Source organism: Castor canadensis, chromosome 1 (assembly GCF_047511655.1).
Source record: "Castor canadensis chromosome 1, mCasCan1.hap1v2, whole genome shotgun sequence".
In the NCBI taxonomy this organism is placed as follows: Eukaryota; Metazoa; Chordata; class Mammalia; order Rodentia; family Castoridae; genus Castor; species Castor canadensis.
The window spans coordinates 138,833,671-138,860,895 of record NC_133386.1 but is presented as its reverse complement, the minus strand read 5'-3'; the positions used below and the strand labels follow the sequence as shown (position 1 = coordinate 138,860,895).

Genomic DNA, 27,225 nt, shown 5'->3' with positions numbered 1-27,225 from the left:
AGAAAAGGTTAGATTAAAAAGAATTAACCTAGAAGGTAACATCCACGCACAGGAAATCAATGTGAGTCAATGCCCTGTATAGCTATCCTTACCTCAACCAGCAAGACCCCTTGTTCCTTCCTATTATTGCTTATACTCTCTCTACAACAAAATTAGAGATAAGGGCAAAATAGTTTCTGCTGGGTATTGAGGGGGGGAGCGGGAGGGGGTGGAGTGGGTGGTAAGGGAGGGGGTGGGGGCAGGGGGGAGAAATAAACCAAGCCTTGTATGCACATATGAATAATAAAAGAAAAATGAAAAAAAAAATAAAAAAAATAAAAAATAAAATAAAAATACCTTGAACTGAGTTGAAAAAAAAAAAAAAAGAAAGAAAGTGTTCAAAACTACTGGGGGCAAGGTGAAAAGTACTCAGAAGTCGGCTTGAATGGACTCCCACATTTAGGTAATATGGAACTTCATAAAAAAATGACAACTGGGTTTGTTGTCATTTGAAATGAATACAAATTCATAGTAAGTTGAAAATATATGAAGTGGGACTCTACAAGAAAAAGCAAAGAATAACCACCAGGAAAAGAGCATCTACAGTAGAGCTATGAACTAAAAAGTTCTCAGAGCTTGATCAAGGCTGAAAGATGTCATAGATCTGAGTTGAGACACCTTGTTTGACAACCACAGCACTGACAGAGGGCTAAATTAACATTACTGGAAAGGCTACTCTTGATTATACTAAACACAGCTTCAAAATAAGCCTCAACATGATGAAGCTGTCCTATAAGTAAATGACCTGGCAACCAAAGCAAAACTCAATTGTTTATAAACACTAAGTATTTGCAAAGCAGAAAAACATGAGCCACAGCCATGAAACATATACTTCAAACTTTACAAAGAAGTGACTTCAGTCTTACAGGCTTACAGGAATTCTTTTAGAAAACAGAAGGGTTATGAGCATTTGTAGCTGATTTTAAGAAAACAAAACCAAGAACCTATTATAGGCCAATATCGCTCATGAACACAGATGCAAGAATTCTTCTGTTTGTTTGTTTTTGTTTTGCAGTGCTGGCGACCAAAGCCAGGGCCTCATGGATGCTACACAAACACTCTATTACTGAACCAAATTCCCAGCATAAGAAACCCATGAACTTTACATAGATAATTTGTTTGGTAGCATTTGCTATGTTTTTTGATTTGTTTGTTTATTCTTTGTTTTTTCTTCAGTTATCTAGCATATAACAAGTAGTCATTAAATTGCTAATCGGTTAATTTACCCTAAATTAATCAGCCAAGAAATAATTAATCATTATATAACCCTTATTATTTTGAAAAGCATAAGGCATTTATATTTTTAATTTATTCTCACTGAAAAAGTTTCTTTAATCTACTATTGAGCACCACACATGGTTTTCATCCTAATTATCAGTAAAAATGGAATGGAAGCATAATAGATAAAAGACTGTATGAAGCAGATTGATCAGCAAGGGAGGGTATCATTCATATTAGTTGGAATTAAAAAGCAAACATGAGCTGGGTACTGGTGGCTCATGCCTGTAATTCTAGCTACTTGGGAGGCTGAGATCAGGAGGATCAAGGTTCTAGGCCAGATAGGGCCAAAACATTTATGACATCCCGTTTCAAAAGGAAAAGCTAGGCATGGTGGCAGGTGTCTGTCATCTCAGTGACAGCAGGAAGTCTAAAATAGGAGGATCAAGGTGCAGGCTGGCCTGAGCAAAAATAGAGACCCTATCTCAAAAATAACCAGAGCATAACGGGCTGGAGGTGTGGCTCAAGTGGTAGAGCACCTGTCTAGCAAGTGTGAAGTCCTGAATTCAAACTGCAATCCCACCAGAAAAAAGTAAATATGAAGGATGTAATGGAATTTTAACCAGCTTTGTTTTGTTTAGGCACTTATAACAAAGTAGCTAACAAAACCAATGTAAATGATAATCTAGCAAAAAAAAAAAAAAAAGGAAAAGGGTATAAAGAGATATGATTCAATCGCTCTGAACACTCTATGGTCTAGTTTATATAAAAAATTCATTATGACAATCCTATAAGAAAATAAATATTGCCCTCATATTTGCCAGCTAATTTTAGCTTAGCTTGACTTTTATATCTGATAAGAGAAACCAAGTTAAGAGATCATTTTATGACATCAGCAGGATTAATTAAAATGTACAGATATTCACAATTAAGTTAATGGATCTGACACTGTGGTTTTAGCACATTCTATTATTTTGGTAAGAAAATTATCTTTGAGAATGGAGACTTAAATACTTGTAATAGGAGAAGTGAGACATTCTGCTGTAGGAATCTCACTTTGTATTTTTAGTTCTAAACTAACAAGCACCTGCTAATGGAAGTAACAGGCCTAAATGAAGACTGTGTGACTGGTAACTATTACTGCTACTTATACTAAGGATGAGGGAGGTTGGTGGAGTTAAGGCACTAGATGGTGACACCATGGATGGAGCCTGGAAATGGAAAATACAAGAATATACTCTTCAGAAAAATGTCTGAGATTTGTCTCAAAATAACCACTCCTCTCCCACTATGGCTTCATCCAGAGCACAGAGAAACAAACAGGAACAACTCTTTAACCAGAAGTCAGAATTTCCCTCACTAGGCAAGGGCCTGCCAACAGTATTTGGCCACCATTGTAGGGTAGTGGTTTAGCCATGACCCTGAACCTGGAGAGGAAAATAACTATTCAGTGCACACCCTGCCCTCCTCAGCAGGGAGGCTATGTGTCAGAGCATGCCAAGAACAAAATGGAGGTGGGGTGAGGGCAACCTGCCCTGGCTCACATCACTTCCCTGGAGTTGTGCCAAAAACATGTTTGAATTCCCTGTGCATGCCTATGTTGCCACTTTCCTAACCCCATAGGCACTGAAGCACTTTATTAAAAATCTCTAGAGTCTGAAAGGGTGTTTGAAAAATCACTAGTTTAGATGAACTCTCAACCAATGCGCAAATTCCTTGTATAAAGTCCCCAACAGACACTTGCCAGAATCATCTTGCCACTTAGTGCGCTATGTTATGTCCCAGAGGTGCATATTCTACCACTGGAAAGATCTGTTAGAAAACATCTCCGACACCAAATTTAAACTTGCCTCCTTCCTATCTTCATCCTTTGGTTCAAGTTCTGCCTCTTGAGGTTGCAGGGCATAAATTTGTGCTGTTCCCTTTTCTCTGTCTCATCAAAATTCACTTACCTGCCAGTACCCAGGGGTTGTAAAGGTTTTTTGTTTTTTGTTTTTGTTTTTTTTTTTTTGCAGTACTGGGGTTTGAACTCAGGGCTTCACACTTGCTAGGCAGGCGCTCTTACTGCTTGAGCCACTCCACCAGTCCTTTAGTACCCAGGGGTTGGAAGTCAGTGTTTCATGCTTGCAAGGCAGGCGCATCAACACCTGAGACCCTCTTATGGCCCTTTTTGCTTTGGTTATTTTTGACACAGGGTCTCTCTGTATGCTGTGGCCAGCCTGGACTGAAATCCTCTTTAGGCTTCCTGACTAGCTGTTATAACAAAGATATGCCACTATGCTCAACTTTTATTGGTTGAGATGGGGTCTTGAGAACAGTTTTCCCCTGCTGGCCTTTAATCCAATCTTCCTGATCTCCACCTCCCAAGTAGCCAGGATTACAGGCTTCAGCCACCATGCCCAGCCTTACCTTTCTTCTTAGGATTTTAACCAGATCTTTCTTATTCTTTTTTTTGGGCAGTACTGAGAGTCCTAGCACTTCCAGGTAAGCACTCTTTCACTTGAGCCAAGTCCACAGTCCATTTGCTTTTAGTTCATTTTTCAGGTAGAGTACCACCAGGGCTGGCCTTGAACTGTGATCATCCTGTCTCTATCTCCTGAGTAGCTGGGATTACAGGTGTGTACCATCAAATCCAGTCCTACATCTTTCTTATTCTTAAGAACCCAGTTCATTCCCCCTGGATCCAGAGAACCTTTCATATAGGGGAGATTTTTTTAGGCTCTGAGTTTCTATAAATCAATTTCTCTACCATCACTGTGATTGATTTATTATGTACTTTGTGAAAACTTTAAAATTTATATCTTCATTGTGACTTAGTTCTTTCATTATTTATGTTTCATGACTATAGTCTCTTCACAGCAGGTTCAGACTGGTCATAAGTACTGCTTTCTATAAAGCAGGTACTCAATAAATAGCAGTGTGGCCACAGAGGAAGATGGTGAGTCACCCTAACTTGATACAGATACAGAAATTCAATTTCAAAGGTGGATATCACAGCTGGGACACTGTAACTGCAGCTGGACAAAATGCCACAATTACCTGCCACCTTACCTCTGCTTTACGAATATTTTCTCTAGCTTCATCTATTTTCTGTTCCAGCTCTGCTCGGCTTTGTTCTGATACAGCAACTCCGTGACATTCCAGATCATTTAGAACCTATTGGAGAAAACAGGAGAATGATGACTGTCTCTCTTCTCATCCTCTTTCCTTAGGTAACTTAGAGTATTTAGATAATTCAAAAAGCTCTAGTGACTGAAGCCATGATCCCTTTTTTAACCATTATATTTGTTTCATTTAATTAATTAAAAATCTGAAATAATTATAGAATGATAGGAAGTTGCAAAACTATAACAGAGTCCCTTTGCTTAACTTCCCTCTGGGTTTTCTTCTTTTTCTTTTTTTTGGCGGTTCTGGGGTTTGAACTCAGGGCTTTGTGTGTGCTAGGCAGGTACTCTACTGCTTGAGCCACACCTTCAGCCAAGCTTCCCCCAATAGTACCAACTTATATAACTATATAGTAGGACCCCCTTGTCCTCAGCAGATGCATTCCAAGACTCCCAAGAGATGCCCGAAACCACAGATTGTACCGAATCCTGTATTTACTATGTTTTTTCCTGCATGCCCTGCAACATTGCCACTTAGGACCAAAATTAACCATGTTACATCAGGGTGCTAGTCTTGTGCTTTGGGGTCATTATTAAGTATATCAGAGGATTACTTAACACCAGCACTGTGATACCATGATGGCTGATGTTATAACCAAGGCAGCTACTCAGTATATCCTAGGTGGGGAGAACATCCAGCATGGACATGTTGGATAAAGAGATGATCCACACCCAGAGTAGAACTCAGTGACACTTTACTTAACACTTACAGAGTGTTTATTTCAAGACTTCTCCACTTAATATTTCTGGACTGTGGTTGACCAGCAACTGAAACCATGTAAGGTCAAACTGTGATGAGTGGGGAATACTGCAGCAAAGGATAAAAACCAAGAAATCGACACTGACACAATCTAGAGACCTTACTTAGACTGCATATGTTTTAACATGTATACCTGTGTGTGTGTGTGTGTGTGTGTGTGTGTGTGTGTAAAGTGGGAAGAGTATAGCCCCCAGAGTTTGAGGGGGTCCCAAGAGAGGGTACCTGAGATATATTCCTTTGACTTTTAGAATTTACATGAATATACAGTATTGTCGCAAAACAACTAATGTAAAATGATACAAGTCTCCATTACACTGCACAATCTATCATGTGCTCTCTACCCCAAGACAACTAGTACCCCATCAGAAAAAAAAAAAAAGCTGGCCTGGCTCACAATATAAACCCTAATATACAGAAGGTGAAGATCAGGAGGGTCACAGTGTGAAGCCAGCCTGGCAAAATATTAGCTAGACCCTATCTCAACAAACAAACTGAGTATGGTGGTACAAATCTATAATCCCAGATATATGGGAGGTTTAGGTAGGAAGGTCTAAGGATGGCCCTGGGGAAAAAACACAAGACCCTATTTGAAAAATAACTAAAGCAGAAACAAACAAAAAAAGGACAAGCAGTATGGCTTAAGTGATAGAGTACTTGCCTATGAGGCCTTAAGTTCAAACTCCAGTACTAAAAAAAAAAAGTGAAATGAGACCTATCATTTCCTCGAAGTTTTAAGGAAATCTTACAGTGTTAATAACAATAAACTGACTTCATTCTCCTTAAGTAATCCACAGATTCTAGAGTTTAACTGTATCATATTTTCTTTTCGCAGTACTTTGGGTTTGAACTCAGGGCTTTGTGCTTGGTAAGTAAGTAGCTCTACCACTTGAGCCATACCTCCAGCTCTAACTGTTTTATTCATGTTTAATCTATTGCTGTTTGAATTTTCAAACTTTTCAACATTGTACGTAGTACTATACAAAGAACTTAGTCAGTGACTGAACACATTTGGGAATATTTAAAATAAAAACATGAAAGTGGAAATGGTAAGTCAGGTGCAGTGATTTGCACCTATGATCCTAGCTACTTAGGAGGCAGAGATAGGAGGAACTCAATTTTAACCCAGTCCAGGAAAAAAAAAGTTAGCAAGACCCTACTGTATCTCAAAGAACAAACCATGTGTAACAGTTCACATCTATAATCCCAGCAATGTGGGGACAGTATATGGGAGGACTGTGGTCCAAGGCTGGCCTGGGTAAACATGCAAGACTCTATCTGAAAAAAATAACAAAAACAAAAGGGGCTGGAGGCATGGCTCAAGTGATAGAGGACTTGCCTAGCACATGCAAGGCCCTGAGTTCAAATTCTAGTACTTCAGAAGGGTGGAAATTGTATATTTCATTCATTTATTCATTGGGTTGCTTGTTTAGTGGTGCTGGGTATCAGACTCAGGGCTGTGTACTTGCTAGGCAAGTGGTCTACTGCTGAGCTACAGCCCCAGCACCAATATTGTACACCTGAACTTTAACAGACATTGCCAAATTATCCCCCAAAAAGATTATATTTACTCTTCCTCATATCCTACCACACTGGATGCTGCCAGGCTTTAAAATTACGCAGATACCATACTTCAAAACATGATTTCATCTTCATGTCTGTGACTGAAAGAGAGCAGCATTTCATATGCTGCAGGCCCTGTGTATTTCTCCTTCTATGCACATATTAGTATCCATTTCCCTACTTGTTATTAGTTAAGCACTTTTCTCTCTCCATATTAGTTCTTTTCCTATTATTTATGGTGAAAGCATTTCCTCCTCATCTTCTTTCTCTTTTTTACAGTCACATGTGTCAATTTTTTTCTTTTATACTTCTGAGTTTTGTGTCTTGTTTAAGAAGTTACTTGTAATATATCAGAAATATTCTTGTTTTTCCAGTTTTTAATAATCTTGTGTTTAGCTCTTTAATTATTCTGAAATTCATTTTGTATGTAGTAGAAAAAAGGAATCTAACTGTATATTTTTTCCAAAATATACACCCATGTACTGGTGGAGTGGCTCAAGTGGTAGAGCACCTGCCTAGCAAACATAAGGCCCTGAGTTCAAACCCTGGTACTGCAAAAAAAGAAAAAAAAGTATATATATACACACAATTGCTCTAACACTATTTACTTAATCTTTTCCCCAAAGATTTGAAATGCCATTAATATTTTTTTGGGGGGAGGGTGCTGGGAATTAGACCCAGAGACTCACACATGGCAAGCACAGGAAACAAGGTCTAGCTATGTAGCCCAGGCTACATTGTCAATTTGTACAAAAAAATCCTACTGGGTGTTTGAACTATATTGCATTAAAAAATACTGAGACTTCAAAAACTAATCATGTCTCAAAGTCTACATGGTTCTACATTGGTATACAAGTGTGTCCATATGCCATAACTCACAGTCTCAATACTGCCTCAACCACTATGGCTTTATATAAGCTTTGAAATCTCAAGTATGAGTCCTCCAACTTTGTTCTTTTTTAAGGCTATTTAGTGTCCCTTCAGATTTCATATAAATTTTAGGATGACTTTTTCTATTTTTGCAAAAACCGTGGTTGAGATTTTGACAGGGATTGCATTAAATCTGAAAATCATCTTGAGTGCTACTGTCATTTAACAGTGTCTTCCACTCCATGAATACTGGACATTGTCCCACTGGGATTTTAACAGGGATGGTCTTGAATCTGTAGATCATTCTATTATCTCTTTGTTGTTGTTTGAGATGGGGCCTTACTGTGTTGCCAAGCATGATCTCAAACCTGTGAGCTCAAGTGATCCCTTTGCCTCAGCCTCCTGAGTAACTAGGACTACAGGCATGAGCCACAACACCTGGCTGTTACTGTCATCTCAACAGTAACTTTCATTCCATAAACATGCATTATCTTTCCATGTACTTACACCCCCTTTAATTTCTTTCATTAACATTTTAGAATTACTTTTTTTTTTCTTTTTACCCCGCCCCCTCCCTTTCCTCCTTGCTTCCCTTCTTTCATTCCTTTGTTATTATAGTGCTGGGAACTAACTTCCCTTTTGGATTGTTCTTTACTAGTGTACAGAAATGCACTGACTTTTGTGTATTGATTTTGTATTCTGCAACTTTGCCATATTCCTTTATTAGCTTTGACAGTTTTGTTTGTCATTTGGTGGAATCAAAATTTTCTACATGTAAGATCATGTCACTTGTGAACAGAGATAATTTTACTTCTTCCTTTCCAATTCAGATGCCTTTTGCATCACTTTTTTCTTGTCTAACTGCTCTGGAGAGGATTTTTAGCAATACAAAGTTGAAGAGATACAGTGAAAATCGCATCTTTTACACTAGCTATCTTGCTCCTGATCTTAGAAGAAACGTTTTTAGGTTTTCATCACTGACTATCAATGCTTTTTAACCAATTGACTATTCTGTACTTTGGTGTGATTTTCTTTGTGTCTTACCTGCCTGGGGTTTGTTGGTTTATAATTTTTATTGAGTTTAAAGCTTTTAGCATAAAGCAGGTTTTGGAGATTTGGGTGAAGAGGTGGGTGTGTTTGCATATGAGAGGCAGTGAACAGCTATGTTGAGGGTAGACTGCTATGTTGCGGTACTTCCCATTTCACGCATTCTTCCAGAACTTTGCTATCTCCTCTCCAACTGTGGACAGGCCTTTGTGAATGCCTCAATTTATAAAATGTCACACAAACATCACTGACTGGTTAAGAAGTGAAAAACCAGTGTGCGTCCATTTTGGATCTTGCAATACAGACATTATTGATGACTTTGAAAGTTTAGTCTTTATGAAGGGAAGGAAAGGGAGGGAAGGCCTAAATGAATGGGCTGGTAATCAAGTGGGAGGTGAGGATATAGAGATAATAAGTATGGGAAATTCATTTAAGACGTTGGAATGAAGGCACAAAAACAGGATAGAGATATCAAGAAATTAAACTGAGAAAACTATATATACTTAAAACAAACGCTTTTTACTTAGAGTTTAGACTTAGAAATATAGTTTCATGGAATCTACAATTGTGTCTAAAAAATCTGTCTTGGGGGCTGAAAGCCTACCTTTACCCAACATATGTGTGTCTCTTCCCTGCCCCAAAGATTGCATACACCGTTACTAGCATTTCTTAGGCAATTCTAAACAGATGATGTCATGTGCTCCTGCTAGAGGGCTTATGGAATTTTCAAGGCAGATAACTAAGAGCATAATGATGACTGCTGATAAAATACAGGAAAAAAATAGACATTTTTCACATTAACAAAATTCAACTTCTTGAAACTGTTTGACATTTGACTTAAGTAGAATGTAGCTAGGACCCTTTACTACACTTACCTGTTGTTGGTGAACAATGTTTTTGTGCTCACGTGCCACACGTGTGGCCCATTTCCGAGCCTCCTTATTTAGACTGTGCTCCTCTGTGGTCCCAGTTTCTGATTCTAATTGTCGGCTCTGTATCACAAGAGAGAACAGAGAGAAAAGTATTGTTATCCTTATTGCAACTATTATCAGTCTGTAGTTGGACCAGAGGGACTTCCTATAAACAGCACTGAAAACACAAGGTATGCCCTACCACATGGGAAGCAATGCCTCATGTCACAGAAAGTCACCAGAAGGAAGGCAGTGCGGAACCACAAATGACCTCAGGCTTTTTGTTGTATGTTGCTGAACTTGACAGCTTCATCTCTAAAATTATGAATTGATTTTTGGGTATGAATACACTAGCTAAGCTAAGGAAGGAAGAAAACAGTACTAATGTCAACCTACTACAACACTGAAGCCACTGCACAAGTGAGAATGGAAACACCAGTTTCAATGATTAAAGAATCATTGAATGGACGTGAGTGAGGTGAGCAATATGGTAATAGCACAGTCATGCCTCCCTTCCCCAAGATAGAGGGTTCAATTTTTAGAGACCCATCACCAACTTGCTATCAAACCTCAGCGTAGTTCACCCTTTCTTTGGGCTTTTTTTTTGCTAGATCAAAATCATTTTTATTCGTCCTCACAAAGAACAAATTGCAAAATCTAAATAAACAACTGTAATAATTAATCCTTATTGTGTTTCACATAACCTTTATAACAACCTTATGAGTCACACAGCTATTTTATGGAAAAGGAAATCAAGGCAGACAGTTTACAAAATTTAAGTTTCTCCCAAATATTGTATTACAACCTTGATTCTGATTCCAGAATCGGAGCTATTAACCACTAAACTATTTTAATTTTCTCTAAACTCCTACAAATCCATAAAAAACTACTGAAATAATTAGAAAACAATTTTTTAAAAATGAATTTTTCCAAAAGGATTTCTAATATAAAAAGGAACATTTTAGAAAGTAAAGAATCTTAGAGATTCATTTGTACGGTCACATAGCTCAAAATTGATAGAACAGAATTTGATGGAGTCATTCCATCAAACTGGATTAAAATTTTTAGTATTTTTGTTGCGGGATTGTGATGAGGCAATAGTGAAATTTTTTACTCTATGTAGACATTTCAGTTAAAGCTAGACTGTGTAGTAATAAATGAATTGTAAAATAATGAAATTCAAATCTAACCAAATGTTGCAATTACATATTATATTCCAATAATTCTTTGGGAAACCAGGACTCTGGGCTACTTTACTGTATTGCTTTGAATGTGGATCTAGGCATTCTAATTTACATCTGTTTTCAGAAGTCAGGAACATTAAAATGTTAAAACTCTTCTGCAGAGGCAAATGAAGTGTACGTTACCCAGTGGAATCTGATGTGTAAGGGTAGAAAGGTGTATTCAGAAGAGTCTAGGAATAGGTTTTTATGTCACATGGACTTAGCGTTGAATCCACTCTATACCATTTACTAACTTTATAATCTTGGGCATGTTTATTAATCTGGGTCTTAGCTACTTTTAAAATTTGGTAAAACTGCCACCAATCTTAGGCTAAGTTGGGGTCATATTTTAAACATTGGAGATATATATATATATATATCTCAATAGTGGTAATCATTGTTATTAACGACCAAACTGAAAGTTACTTGAAACAAAAATTTTCTCATCACTAGATGAGACATTTTCTCACCCAAGGATCTAGAGTAGATCACTCTCACATAAGATGTAGTATTTGCAGTGGCTGATTCTAGCAAAGGCACTGCTAGTGACTGCTTCTTTTTAAAAGTACGGGATAATTTAATTTTTTGTTTGTTCTTTTAAAATGTTTTTGAAACATACAAAAGAATAGTGACATATATGAACTATTAAGTACATAAAGAACATTGTTATCTTCTTGAAGCAGAATGTAAGAATTTAAAAATTAAATGTCAAATAGTACTGTAACCTGGCTCTAGAAAAGTTCACTTATTCAAATAGACTTACTATAACTACATCCCTATCTCTCACCCTGTAAAAAAAATCAATTATGAATGGATCAAAGATCTTAATGTAAGATCAGAAGCTTTGAGATTGCTAGAGGAAAACCTTTGAAGATATAGGAATAGGTGACAACTTTCCTGAATAAACTCCAATTGCCCACAAAATCAGAACAAGAACTGAAAAATGGAATTGCATCCAATTAAAAAGCTTCTACACAGCAAAGGAAATGATTACTAGACTCTAAAGAAAATCTACAGAATGAGAGAAAATTTTTGCTAGTTATCAAAGATTAATATCCAGAATATATAAAGAGCTCCAAAAATTAAACATCAAAAATAAAAGCCAATTAATGGGCAAATGAATAGTTTTCAAACAAAGCACAAATGGCTAATAAATACATGAAGAAATGTTCAACATCCTTAGCTATAAAGGAATTCAAACCAAAACATCACTGAGATTCCATCTCACTCCAGTAAGAATGGATATCATCAAGAAAACAAACAACAACAAATGCTAGTGGGAGAGGGGGAGGGAAGGAATCCTCATACATGGTAGGAATGTAAATTAGTGAAGGCTACTATGGAAATCAATATGGAGGCTCCCCCAAAAACTAAAGATAGAACTACCATACGATCCTGCTATACCACTCCTGGGCATGTATCTGAAGGAATTTAAGGCAACAAACATACAGTAGAGATACCTGTACACCCATGTTTATAGCAGCACTATTACAACAGCCAAAATATGGAATCAGCCTATGTGCCCATCACCTGATGAATGGATAAAGAAAATGTGAGACACACACACACACACACACACACACACACACACACACACACACACACACAGGAGTATTGGAGTATTATTCAGCCTTATTATAAAGAAGAAAGAAATTATTTTCAGGAAGATGGACAGATCTAGAGATCATCACATTGAATAAAATAAGCCAGACTAAAAATGACAAATATTGCATATTCACTATTATATGCAGAATCTAGTCCTTAAAATTGAATGACAAGGCTGGGCACAGTGGTTCAAGCCTGTACTCCTAGCTACTCAGGAGGTGGAGATCAGAAGGATTGCAGTTCAAGGTCACTCAGGGCAAAAAGTTTGCATGACCACATCTCAACTAAATGGTTGGGCAAAATGACTATCATCCCAGCTATGCTGTGAAGCACAAATAGAATCATACTGTAGGCCAGCTCAGGTATAAAGCGAGACCCTACCTCAAAAATAACCAACACAAAAAGGGCTGGCAGAGTGGCTCAAGTGATAGAGCACCTGCCGAGCAAGCCCAAGGCCTCAAGTTCAAGCCCCAGTACTGCCAAAAAAAAAAGACAGGAATGTAAAAGAGGTTCCATTTAGGGTTGGGTATCAGTAGGAGTGGGGAGGGTGAAAGGAAAGAGTGAAGAGGGTGAATGTGGTTGAAGTAGTCCATACACCAGTATAAAAACAGAACACTGAAACTTGTTGAAATTGTTTTAAGAGGAGGAGGAGGGATTATGGGGAACAACAGAGGAGGTGGATTTGATCAGGGCACATTGTATGGATGTATGGAAATACTACAACAAAAATTCCTTTGTACAACTAATATATGTTAACAAAAATGTTAAAAATTAAAAAATTAAATTTCAAATAGCACTGGGAAAGTTCACTTATTCAATTTGATTATTTTATTATTCTTAGAATAATAGTAGCACAAAATAATTCAAATAAATTAGAACCTGGAGAGGAATGCTAGAAAAGGACTTTCCTATCAACCTTTAAACAAAAGGTAGGTAGCTTTTATTTTGCTCAGTTTGAGTAGCCTATAAAGTAGGGGAGGTCAAGTAAATGTGATTCTTGATCTTTGGAAACATCGGGATTTTAGAAATCATAAGATTTTAGTAAAAAATTTCAGAATTACAGAGATCTTTTCCTGGAAAATAAATGTCTAAATACAAGTCTGAGCTTTTGAGTATTATTCCCTCTGGTTGGAATGACTCTTAATTTTTTTTGTTGTTGGTCACAAATACTCTTCAAATCTCAGTTCAAGTACTACCTTTTTGGAAAACTCTCTGACCTTTCCAGATAGACTTGGGGCTCTTTTACTTTTGACATATCTCCATTACATTATCCATTTGTTAGACATTTATTGAGTCACCACTTGAGGTCAAGCAAACATCAAGTTATGCTGAATGTTGCACAGGTTCCTGTTTGGTTTTAGGCAATCTGAGACCTGGGAAATATCTCACTTCCTGCATTGCTGGCGTCCAGGACCATGCCACACAGGACACAGAATGCTCTCCAAGAATGCTGGTTAAACAAGTACAACCTGATGCCCTGATTCCAAAGGGAGGGCGCCAAGGCACCAGATTATTAGGATGTGCCTCCAGAGATGATAAGAAAATATACACACTATATCAGAATAAATTTTCTGAAAGATTATTGTGAGGGGGAGGGAAGAGCAGAATGAACAGTAGAAAGGGAACTAATTTACTAAGTGCCATATATTTTAGTACCAGTTTTCAGAGCTGACTTTAGGACTGAGAGCCTTCTCTTGCTCATACAATTAAATGTCATCTAACAAAACCCTTTTTTTACTACGGGGTCCTGGGATGTAGCTCAGTGGCAGAATGCTAGCCTATAATGGACAGGCCCTGAGTTTGATCTCCAGCACTGTCAAAAAAAAAATACACTACAAAATCTATTGAAAATGAATGACTAAGGAAGGAAAACTTGTACAAAACATATTGTGAAATTTATTAATTCCTTAAAAAAAAGCAGCCATTGAGTCAGATGCCAGTGGCTTGTGCCTGTAATCCTATCTACTTGGGAGGCTGAGATCTCGAGGATCACATTTTGAGACCAGCCTGGGCAAACAGTTTGTGAAACTTCATCTCCAAAAATAACCAGAGCAAAAGTGGGCTAGAGGTGTGCTTAAGTGGTAAAGTGCCTGCTTCCCGCTTTGCAAGCCCAAACCCCTGAGTTCAAACCCCAGTACCACCACCCCCCACCATAAAAGGCACTGAAATCTAAAGTACATTTATACCCCAAAGAAAGAGACTTAGCTGTGACATTCTGGCCAACTCACCACTCAACACTGCCTGAAAGGGCAAAACAGCTGGATGAGAAAAGCTGCTTTCACAGAGGAAACAGTCATTACTTTTTAAGACTATACCCAAAATATAACCATTTGCAAAACAGAAAAAGTGATGGTCATCTATGGTCAATGAAAAACACCAGCATTGTGAAAGACTACCATTCTAATCCAATTTCAAAAAAAGATAATGTTAGAGTTGTTATGTCAATGAGGCATGCCAGGAACAATCTTATTAACCCTCATTCAATGGATTTGTACTACTTTTATCTTTCAATTTATTGATACATAGGCATTTACTGGGCTAAATACTTGATCTTATTCTTTGTGTTGTTTACTAACATATTGTTATTTTAACACAGTTAATTATTCCTTACTCTCAAAATCACCTTTTTGCCTGACTTTGTAGTGTATACCTATAGTCCCAGCTACTTAGGAGGCAGAGGCAGGACGATTACTTGAGCCTACAAGTTCAGGCCAGTCTGGCACATAACAAGACTCCATCTCAAACAAACAAGCAAACAAACCTCTTTAAGTAAAAACTGACTGGATCTTTGTAGGAGCCTAATAAAAAACAAACATCCTAACTCGGCATCAGTGGCTCATGCCTGTACAAACAGTGGTGTGCATTGTGGCTGGCTAGCCCTGGGAAAAAAGTTTGCAAGACCCATCTAAATGGGAAAAAGCTGGGCATGGCAGCATGTGCTTGTCATTCCAGCAAAGGCAGGAAGACTAAAATAAGGCAATTGCAGACCAGGGCAGCCTGAGCAAAAAGCGAGATCCCCATCTCCAAAATAACCAGAGCAAAAAGGGCTGAAGGTGTGACTCAAGCAACAGAGCACTTGCCAAGCAAGCAGGAAGCCGTGAGTTCAAACCCCAGTACTGCAAAAACAAATAAGCAAAAAACAAACTCCACTCCTCAAATTTCCAGCCTCCAGTGTGTAAACAACACAGGAAGTCACCAAGGCATCTATGCAAAGCTCTCAACACCTGTGGATGCTTAGAGAAGGAACCAGACAGGTGAAAGGTGACTAAGCTAGTAGAGGGTATATCATATAGATGGTAGGCTTTCTAGGAAAGGGAAGTAAATCCTTTTTGAAAGGCTGTAGAAATGAAAACAAGCCCTTTGAACTCTTGACTGTCAACACTGATGATTCTAGAAAGCGACACTCATGTCTTTAGACTTTGATTTTCAGATACTGTGCCCAGCACATATGTAAGAGGATGATACCCATTTGCCCAAGAGGAGGATTTTCCACAGAATGTCTATCACTGTCTTTTATGTTTATGAGACAATGTTATATGCAACACAAAATTTCCACCAGTGGAAACAGAATTTCCACCAAAACACTGAGAATTTTCTGATAAATTTCCCATGCGGTATATTTACTTGATACAGTCTTTTATAGACAAGGGCAATTTTAACTAAATGCTTATTTTTAATAGACGTATAAAATGTTCTACTTAAGTAAAACTTAAATGTGGGAAAGCCCTAAAGCAAGTGGATATTTTACTTAATGTAACTATTAATCTATAGAAGGAAAAACTAAATATCAGAATAGCTAGAATAATAGTAAAATATGTATATATTTTGTGTATATCCTATCAGAAATTTAATGTTATCTTTTTGCTACCATTATCTCTGAAGATCTTGTTACTTATAGTTCAAGAAAGGTAAAGAGGAAAGGGTCTTCTCATTTCTATCAGGAAACCCATCTGTATAGATTATATGTATCTAAGTTTTATACATGTTGATCGTATACTTTTTCATTGGATGTGGGGAAATGTCTTGAAGGACATTCATTAGTAGTTCTGGTAATGAAAAGACACACTGAGATGTACATAGGGCAGAGGTGTTGAAGATTACAGGTCCTAATAGTAGGTAAGAACAGACACTAATTATTAGCTCTGGGTCTTTTTTTTTTTTGGTGGTATTGGGTTTGAACTCAGGGCCTTGCACTTCTTAAGCAAGTGCTCTACCACCTGAGCCATCCCCCATTCCTAATTGTTAGCTATTAGAGATGGGAGTCTTGCTGTATCGCCCAGACTGGTCTTGAACTCCTCAACTCAAGTGGTCCCCCTGATTCAGTCCCAGGGCCTTGACTACAGACATGTGCCACCATGCTCAATTTGGTTACTATTTATTCCATACAAATTGCCTTTCAGGCTTATAAAATGCTATGGAAAATGCTGATAAGATTGACTTTTTGGAATAAGAGAATGAGATCCAAGGGACTTGTAATTAGTCCAATACAAATGTTGAGTACTGCTGGAGTTCATAATCTTTGTAATGTCATCTCTGTTTGATATTTTGGTACTTCCTACAGCAATTAGGGGAAAACCTACAACAAAAAGGAAAAAATATGCTTTTCTTGTGTAAAGATACCAAAAGAAAAGAAAAGAAAGACAGCCAACATCTATTTTGTATTCATCTATTTTGTATTTTTGTATTTTGTATCTATTTTGTATTCTTTACTATGTGCCAGGCATTGAGACAAATGCTTAGTTTTTATACCCAAGAAGGCAGTCATTTTAGACATGAGGAAGCTGAATTACAAAAGTCAAATATATATAAAATAAACAGCTATTTTTGGATACCCAAAACTATGACTTCTCCATTATAAAACACCTGTGTGAATGTCTAACACCAGTATAGCCTGAAGACAGGTGAATGATTCTCCAACATTGAGATCTTAATATTATCTATTTTAGAAGGATTTTTAACTTGCTGGATTTTTAACCTGAGAGACACTAATAATGAAGATGTAAAGAAAGGACATTTTAGAAATCAAAACTCTATATGGAAATATAGGCAAGGAAATCTCCTTTCAATATTAACCATGAGATAGCTACTAAGTTATTCCATCAAACAAAACTTGCTTATAATCATTTAATGGTTAATACTAATATTTCCTAGTTTGTCTTTACAGAATAGAAATAAGTATGGCTTTATAAAGCCATCTTGATCAGTTCCTTTTGGTAAATTATTCTAAAACATGAGTCAAAATAATAATCATATATTAGGATAACACGAAAATGAGTTTTATCAGCAGGAAATAAAAGCCAGAAAAGGAGGTTCAATAATTCTAAGTCTTAATTAAATTCCTCCATGAATACTGTGACTATATATTTTCAGCTGGATATTTTGGACTTTTGTAGGAAAACATTGCAATCTGAAATGAATTATATGAAAAAACAAACAACCCAATAAAAATGTACAAAAGATTTGAATAGATATTTTACCAAAACAGATATATAAATGGCTAATATGCTCATGAAGAGACTCGATAATTAGTCATTAGGTAAATCCAAATCAAAACCACCATTAGATACTATTTCACATCCACGAGAATGAGGATGGCTACAATCAAAGAATCAGGGGAAGGAGTTTAGCAGAATGTTTGCCTAAAGAGTATGAGGCCCTGGGATTTGAGCCTCACACCACAAAATCAAAAACAAAACAAAACAAAAAAGAGACAGACAAAAACAAATGTTGAAGATGTAGAGAGATGAGAACCCACAGAAAATGCTGGTGGAAATGTAAAATGATCACTTGGCAAACAGTTTGTCAGTTTACTAAAAAAAGGAATTAAACATAAACATAAATTTACCAAGACCCAGCAACCCAAGAGAAATGAAAACATATTCATACTAAATCTTGCACAGAAATGTTCACGCATTATTTGTAAGAGCCAAAAGTGAGAAAACAACCTAAATATCCACCAATTATGAACAAATAAACAAAATGTGGTATATTTATACGGTGGAATGGTTATCAGAAATAAAAAGGAACAAAGTATTGGTACATTATGCAACATGAATGAATATCAAAGACATTATGTAAAAAGAAGGAAGGTGTAAGACACTACACATATTGTATGATTTATATGAAATGCCTAGAAGACACAAATGTATGGAGAAAGAAAGTAGAACTGGTGGTTATCTGTGGCAGGGAGTGGGAATGAGGATGAGAAAGCTTACTGAGGTCATGAAAATGTTCTAGAATTTATTTATGATGACAGCTGTAACACTTTGATAAATTTTCTAAAAACCACTGAATACACCTGAATTGGGTAATATATATACCTCAATAAATTTGTTTAAAAAACATACCATATCAGGATGCACTGACTATACCAATCACTGGACACAAATAGCACTCTATCATGTACAACAGGCCTTACTGTACTTATTTGTGTACATGTCAGTGAGCTCATCTAGTCTGGGGTCTGCAGGTTAGCATATAATAGCTACCATCAGCATCTAGCTGAGGGACTGGAACATACAGTAGAGGCTCAGAGTTTGTTTAACCGAAATATGCTTCAAAACAATTAGAAACAAGAACAATTTCAGAAATATAACCAAAGACAGAAGCAATTAGTTCTTTCTGTATGTCCAAGTTTTGCCTTGCAGGAAGAGTGAGTTAATGGCAATAACAGGTACTCTCATTTCATGGTAGGCTGACTGCTACCAACTCCCAGCAAGTAAACAACGAATTCATTCTCACAAGGAATACTACATTATACTGAAAAGAAAAAAATGGTTATTTGGGATTTTATTCTTCATGGGTAGTAAGAATAATTTATAGCAAAACACAAGTTATACACAAAATATAGTTAACATTTTAAAAATCATTAAAGACTTTCCTAATGATTCACAATCTAGTGATTTTTATAAAAGCATAGGCATTCTTCATTACCACTGACCATTCCTTCTTAGAAGACAGAATGTATAGTAGAAAGAGCACTGCCATCCCAGTAGCTCTGTGCCATTCATTGATGACATGACTCCGGTCAAGTCACTTTTCCTTCTTAGGTTATAGTTTCCCTTTTAACTATTAGCACACCATGCTGAGGAAAATTAAGGTGCTTCAGACAGGATGAAAATGAGAAGCTCAATCTCTTCACTATACACAGTAAAGGACATTCCTACTTTGTAAGGTAAAAACAGAAAGCCATGGATGATGCATTCAGTGGCCCCTTACACATATATATGACTTGCATCCCAACACCAGGTCCCACCCTTCATCAACATGCATACCCAAATATCCCATCCCTCCCACCTTTGGCCCACACCCCCGTATACCTCAGCTATGGTCATTCTCAGAGCACTGACAGGGGAGAGCTCAATATCCACCAGTTGGGCAGCTTTTAAACTCTGCCCAGTAAAGATTGCACAAGGACAGAAAACAGCACAGAGTTAGAATTTTAAGGCAAACAGGGACAGAACAGCTAAGAACATTTAGCACAGTGTCTAGAAACAAAGAAAGAAGAACTTAGGGCTACAGTTGGGCTTTGGAAAAGTAAGATGAGAGTCAAAGTTATTCTGATATTTCAATGACAAATGGGTAAAGATAAAATCATTTCAAGTTGGTCATAATTTCAAGTATATGAAATTTGATAAACTTGTTCATACCCTGACTTTCATCCCAGGCTTAAAAGAAGGTCAAATTATAGAGGAGTGGTCACTGAATCTTTAAGAAAAAGCAGGTTGATTTTTAAGAAAGGCACTAATACAAAGGGCAAAGACTATCATCCAGAGACAAATAGTGATTTCCTATCTTTCTTTATGTAGCCACTAACAGGGCTACCAAAAATATAAGAAAAGTAATGAATATCCTTGGCAAATGTATGTCTGTGAAACTGTTACCATTAAACTCTGGAAACTATATTGTAAGTTTTCCTTGTTCTGACTCTAAATTTACCAAAAGATGTTATGAATGTAATTTGACATCCATCTTCATTTGCTTAAAAGGACAGAATGTGCTAGTTATGTCCACATGTGCTTTCTCCTTTTGTAATACCAAATTTCATTTTTATGTTATTACATTAAAATTTCATCTCTTTTAAAAATACAAATTGCGCCTGGAAGTGTGGCCTAAGTGTTAGAGTGCCTGCCTAGCAAATGCAAAGCCCTGAGTTCAAAGCCCAGTACTGCCAAAAAAAGGAAGAATGCAAATAATGGCAAACATTTTTCATAAACTCAGAAAAAATGCATGTTTAATGTCTGCTCTTTAAAAGTTGCCAATTGGGCTTATGCTAAAATGTTAACATTTTAAAATCTGAAGGGAATTATCAAGGGCCTATAATTTTTACAAAGTCAACCAAAATGTTTTCACACACATATTTATTATCCCATTTATTAATTCCATTCTGGTTAAAATTTAATCACTGGTTGGTTGTTCTTCATGAAGAATTTCATGGAAAGAAGTACAATTTATATTTGAATAAATTTATTGACTATTTTTCTCCTCTCACTTGTGTTCAGATTTTTAGTAAGTTATCTTCTAATTTAACTTCATGTGGTTGTGAAAATAATGACACTGGGTGCATTAGCCACATTTTAGATAGAAGATACATCATGGTTTCTCTGCACCCTCATGGCTTTGTTATAAAATTAATGAGACACACTCAGCTTTTCCTGCCTATTCCAAGGATCATGGCTATTTGAGCACAAACACAACTGCACAATGAGTGAAACAAGGACCCGGAACTCCCTTACAGTATCACTGTCACAAGGCTGGAACTGGAAGGGCTGAGGTTTGTGAAATACAGCATTCTCTTGTAAAAACAGCTGAAGGTTATAGTCCCGTACCACCTAAAGAGAAAACAAGATACTTTTAAGTCTTTAAAGGATAAAATGTCCAGTAACTATATTTAGCTATTTTCTAAACAAATGAGAAATCTCCTAACACTATGTTGTCAAAAAGAAATGATAGCGCGCTACACATCTTATTTTCGCTTTAGGTAAGAATTATTACTCGTGTACTATTTTCTCAAGAATCCAAATTTGGTAAGTACTAGTTTACAAGTCAGCCCAGATTCGGAGAGTAGACAATATGATACATATACATTTGTGTGTGTATATATATATATGTATACACACACACACACACACACACACACACACACACACACACATATATTGAACTCGGGGCCTTGCACTTGCTAGGCAGGTGTTCTACCATTTGAGACACACCCCAGCCCTTTGTGCTTTAGTTTTTTTGGATAGGGTCTAGCACTTTTACCCAGACTGACCTGGACCCAATCCTCCTATTTATACCATCCTGCCTAGCTGGGATGACAGGCATGTGCCAGCACACTCAGCTTATAAATTGAGATGGGGGGGGGGTCTTGCTAACTTTGGTTTTTGCCTAGCTAGCCTTGACCCATGATCCTCCAGATCTCCGCCTCCCAAGTAGCTAGGATTACAGCTGTGAGACACCATGCTTGGCTACAAAATAGCATACTTAGAGTATTTCTTGGCACCTTTTGGAGAAGGCTGTATCCTGAACACTATCTGCATACTATGAAGACAGACTAAGAAGGAATTTATGCAGGAGAATTCTGCCAAACAGAAAGCAGCAAGACTGGCAGCACAGAAAGATGGACAGCTGAAAAAGAATTCATTGCATTATATACCCTGGGAAAGGGTAGAAACAGCAACATTTGATTGCATGGAAACCCAAGTTCTATTTTGCTCCATTGCCTACCCTTCACTGTCTTTCATTTGTAGCACATTTCAGTTCATTAGAAACCGCCAGAGGCAGGGATTTAACTTCATTCCTTTACATATATGGTTATCTACTTGTTCCTGAACTTTTTGTTGAAGACAATATTCTTTTCCCACTGAATGGTCAAGGCACCTTTGTTGAAAATCAATTGCCCACAGAAGTCTGGTTTATTTCTAACCTCTAAATTCCATTCCATTGGTGTGTATGTCTATTCTTATAACCATACCACACTGTTTTCACTTCTTATAACTTTGTAGTAAATTTTAAAATTTAGAAGTGAGAGTCCTCCAACTTTATTTTCCCTTTTTCAGTATTGCTATAGCTATTAAGGGCTCTGTGCAAATTCTATATTAAGTTTGACTTTTCTGTTTCTAAAAAGAAAGGCCATTTGAGATCTGGGCTTGGTGACACATGCCTTTAATCCCAGCTACTTGGGGGTGGAAAGAGGAGGATCAAAGTTGCATACAAGCCCAGGCAAAAGTCAGTGAGATCCTATCTCAAAAACAAGTTGGGTATGGTGGTACACATCTGTAATCACAGCTACTTTGGAAGAAAAGATAGGAAGATTTCAGTTCAAGGCCAGCATGGGAAAGAAAGCCTAAGACCCTATCTGGAAAATAAGTAAAGCTAACAGGGCTAGATGAATGGCTTAAGTGATAGAGCACCTGCCTACCAAGTGTGAGGCTCTGAGTTCAAACCCAGTACTGCCAAAAAAAATTATTTCTGGGTATTTTACTCTTTGGATACTATTATAGTTGGAATTGTTTTCTTAATTTTCTTTTTGGATCCTTTATTGGTAAGAGTATGGAAACACAATTGGTTTATTGTTTTGATCCTGAATCTGTAACTGTTTTACCTCCAGTAGTTTTTATATGGATTCTATAGGATTTTCTATATATAATCATGTCATCTGCAAACAGAGGTACTTTTTGTTTTTCTTTTAACCGCTCAGCTTTAGTTGTTTTTGGATGGATGGAGCACAAGTAACTTCATTTGGAATCTGAAAATTTCCCCACTTGTCTGCACAATTTTCTTTTGTTTACTTTTGTTATATAAATTAACCCATGTTGTTGTAGGCTAAGGATGTCTCAAATGGTAGAGCTTCTACTGGTCTTCAATTTCTTCAGTCTTCTGATGGCAGACTTGAGTGTGACTGTGGAAGTGGTGTTGTACCAGGCACCATTAGCCACAGTTTTCAAGCAGGAACCACAGTACCAGATTCCCACAGCCCATCTCTTCATCTTGATTTTGCTACTGAAGGAACAGGTGTACTTTGGCATGCTGGCTGATTTCATTGTTTTTTCACCATTTTCTGGAGGGAGGCACCATAGCAGTGTCATATTTACCTACAATTCCAATCCGATCTTCTTGGTACATTTGGCCATGTCACTAGGACCTAGGTCTGAGCCAGAGAGCAACAGTTTTCTCTTAAACTGTTTGTCTCTGAATGGTTTCTTATCACCAGGATGAGATGTCATGGTAGGTATTGTCCTCATTGCTGGGATGAAATGTCCTGGTTGGTCTGATTTGATCTCAGGCTGGAAGGCAGTGACAGCTAGGTTAGGTATGTGAGTCAGTGCCAACAATTCCTTTGGTGCCTCATTTTCTTCCAGCATCCATGTTTCCCTGTGATCTGTACCAAGGAACAGTCTTGCTTTATCTTTAAGTGTCTCTTGTAGCATAGAGAATTTCATCTAATTGAGTCTGAGAGATAGCACAAAGGGAACCCTTGGAAAGATCAGGCAGTAGGCCCCATGCCTCTTACAAGAACAGATTAGATCTGAGTCAAGATATATTAGATCCAAGTCACCGCAGCAAAAAATGTTATCAGAAGGTCAGAAGAATTTGGGCAAGACGTGGAAATGTAGTAAAAGTGAGTCATCTCTAGGGTGAGAAGACTAGAGGTACTTTTAATTCTTCTTTTTTCTTATCTAATTAAGTGAATAGCAGTAGTGACAGTATGCTTTCTCATTTTGTACCTGATCTTGGGGGGAACCTTTGAGGACTTCATTATAGAGTATGATATTAGCTGTAAATTTTTCACAAATGCCATCATGTTCTGTCAGTTCCCTCTATTCCTTGTTATTGCTTTTTTTTTTTAAGTCACAAAAGGATGTTGAATTTTGTCAAATGCTTTTTCTGTGTCCACTGGAATGATCGGATGATTTTTCTCTTCATTTTGTTAAATTTTTTTTCTTTAGTATTTAAAGTATTAAACATGCTAACAGTGGATAACTTAATTTCCAAAGAAATACAGAGTAACATTTTTATTTTATAAATTGTTCAAAAAGCTAATTATTGGTAAGAGTTTCTTTATGCAAACAGAAAGGAAGTACATAAACACACTATAAAGGCTAGCAAAGCTATCTTTGGAGTTACTATCCTACAGAAAATATCTGTGTCAACATCTGCTTCAGTTACATATACAAAGAATTTCATAAAATATTAAGGGGAAACACAAGCTTAATAAATAATTAAACTTTAATAAAAGCGCCTAAGGCCAGCTGTTTCCATTTACAGGATGAAAGATATAGAGAACATCTTAAATTTATTGTGTGTCATGTCAGTATAAATCACCCCAAAATATTTTTAGGAATATGCTACATTTTAGAATGTGGAAAAAACTAGATTTTTACCCCAAAAGACAAAGTAACAAAGATATAGAATACAAAGACTACAATCACTGAGCTGTTCTCAGCAGTTTAACAAGAGCAGCATAACAAGCTCTTTGTAACAGGACAGCACATGGCATAAAACTTGTAGGTGTGAGCTCTTCTCACCTGGAACAAAAGTGCACATCTCTCAGATATGTATGTCATTTGCATTAAATTTTTATTCATAAGGGCATCTCATTTGTACCTAATCCCTGGGCAGCGAGACACTCATGAGTGAATACAGAAAATGAAAGCTTATCTCTTTATGTGTCCAAAGTGGTTCATAAATTCTTAATTCGTTTTCAGTTAAAATAATATAAGCTAAAGAAGTAATACAGCACAATATAATACAGCAGAAGAGCACGACCGTAAGGAAAGCACTAAGTGTGAGTGTATGCCCTCAGGCAAATCCAAAAACTCCCTGTATTCTTCTTCATAAAATAAGCATGGGAATACCAATCTCGTGCTAAAAACACCTAGGAAATTAAGTGCATGTACAACATTACCCATTTGTTACATAAACATTTGTTTTATAAACTAAGGACAATGTAGCCAATCCAACTTTTTCTTGGAAAAAGAAATTTCAAAGAATTTTACTAGGGGATAACATCTCTGATAAAGTTAGAATAAATGCATTAGAATAAAATAGTTTCTAATAAAATTAGAAATGAAAATGTCACTCTGCAACAAATGCCCACTGAATGTAAACTGCAATAGTCACTTCTAAATAATTTATGGGTTAAGGAAGGGAAGGGAAAAATGTAGAAATAATAACAAAAGCCCTCCACATCACAGACTGCAGTTAAAGCAGCAAAATACATTTTTTAGCTTTACATGGATTTACTTTTAAGAAAGATTGAAAATATAGGGCCTAAATAAAAGAATATGCTTGAGAAAGAATGAGACCATAAAGTATAAGAATACAGAAAATAATAATGTAGCTGGAAGCAAGAATTAAGGAAATAGAACAAAAAGGAGAACAAAAGCTGGCTCTTGCAAAACTAAACCACTAAAATAGACTGATATGTCTGATCAAAATAAAGTTCAAACAGTATTACAAATAAAAAGACAACTATAGAGGCAAACAAGCTTATAAAAATTTGTGCCATCAAATCTGAAAATGGACAGCTATCTAGGAAAATGTAAATTACTGAAATGTACTAGGAAAAATAATACCAGAAAACCTGAATTAACCAATAAACATAAAAAAATATGCTCAAAATGGAAGGGGTTGAATGGACCAAAGTAAGGTATACTCATGGCAGAGATATATTGAGAAATACCTTTGAATATTAAATATTAATAACGAAAGACAGGACTGTGAAATAGGTAGTGTGTGTGGGGAGGAGGGTACTACTGGGAGGGGGAGAGAGAGGGGGAATGAAGGAGATTAGGTGAGAGTATATGGTTGATGGACTTCATAGACTTATATGAAGCAGAACAAAGAAACCTCTCGAATCACTTTAAGTGGGGCAAGGGGGTTGAGGGGAGAGATGGTGGAGGTGATCTAGCTAATGTACAATATAAGCCTACTTGGAACTGTCACAATGAATCCTCCCATACAATGAATGTATCTAATAAAAAATATGCTCCGTAGTCAAAAACACATCATTCCATAGAAGGAACAAAGTCAATTTGACTTTTTCCCAACAATCTTTTATGGAAAATTTCAAATACACATACCTTAACATAAAAAGAATTGTCTAATAAACAGCTATATACCCATTATCATTATTCTACAATTAACATTTTAGTTTTTTCTTTTAAAAACTTATTACCCATCTATCCATCCATTCCTTCTTTCTACACATCAATCCTTTTAGGTATATTATTGGGGGGGGGATAAAAATATGGGAAAATAAATATGTAACAAGATGTACATCAAACAATTGATGTTTTATTTTCATATCAACTTATGATTTTTAATGTTTTTCTAAATACAAAATTGGGAATTAGATCCACTAAAAATAAATATACATAAGAAGGTATTTAAGATAATCCGTGCACCCTTTCATTCCTGTCTTTGAACACTATCTTTTGAAGATGAATACCCTGACCCCTTCCCAAACATTTTCTAAAGGTATTAGCTAGTTCCTACTCTCCCCTGCCAAAAAAGAGAATTGAACTAGATCTTTTAAAGTAGTTGTTACAAAATGCATATATTTTTATAAATGAATGCACTGTTTGGAGGCATTTACTATGCATTTATCTGAGAGAAAATAACATTTACTCATCACAGAAATACTGTATCTTCTAGAGGACAGTTTCACTGCTGCAAAAAAATGTTAATCTATCAGAGCCTGAAGAAAAGTAATTTCATTTATTTTCTCTGTATATAGTGTGACATGTCTGCAAAGTTGGTAGATCAAAATTTTTAAGTGAAAAGAATGACAATATATAGGAAAAGATTTAATTTATAACAAAAAC

At 36.7% G+C, this 27,225-nt stretch overlaps 1 protein-coding gene across 8 annotated transcripts in view; it reads right to left on the bottom strand.

Moving 5' to 3' along the window:
* The window catches only part of Fchsd2 (FCH and double SH3 domains 2), a 272,221-nt gene that overhangs the window by 39,027 nt on the left and 205,969 nt on the right, over positions 1-27,225 (bottom strand). For 5 of the 8 annotated variants that reach the window (XM_074083602.1, XM_074083618.1, XM_074083625.1 and 2 more), the window contains 4 exons: positions 21,133-21,228; positions 19,717-19,788; positions 9,534-9,650; positions 4,309-4,413 (listed from right to left, as the gene is read on the bottom strand). In XM_074083602.1, the coding sequence (XP_073939703.1) occupies positions 4,309-4,413; positions 9,534-9,650; positions 19,717-19,788; positions 21,133-21,228 (390 nt within the window). The remainder of the gene's footprint in view (positions 1-4,308; positions 4,414-9,533; positions 9,651-19,716; positions 19,789-21,132; positions 21,229-27,225) is intronic. The other 3 variants (XM_074083607.1, XM_020163919.2, XM_074083643.1) reach the window with 1 other exon arrangement.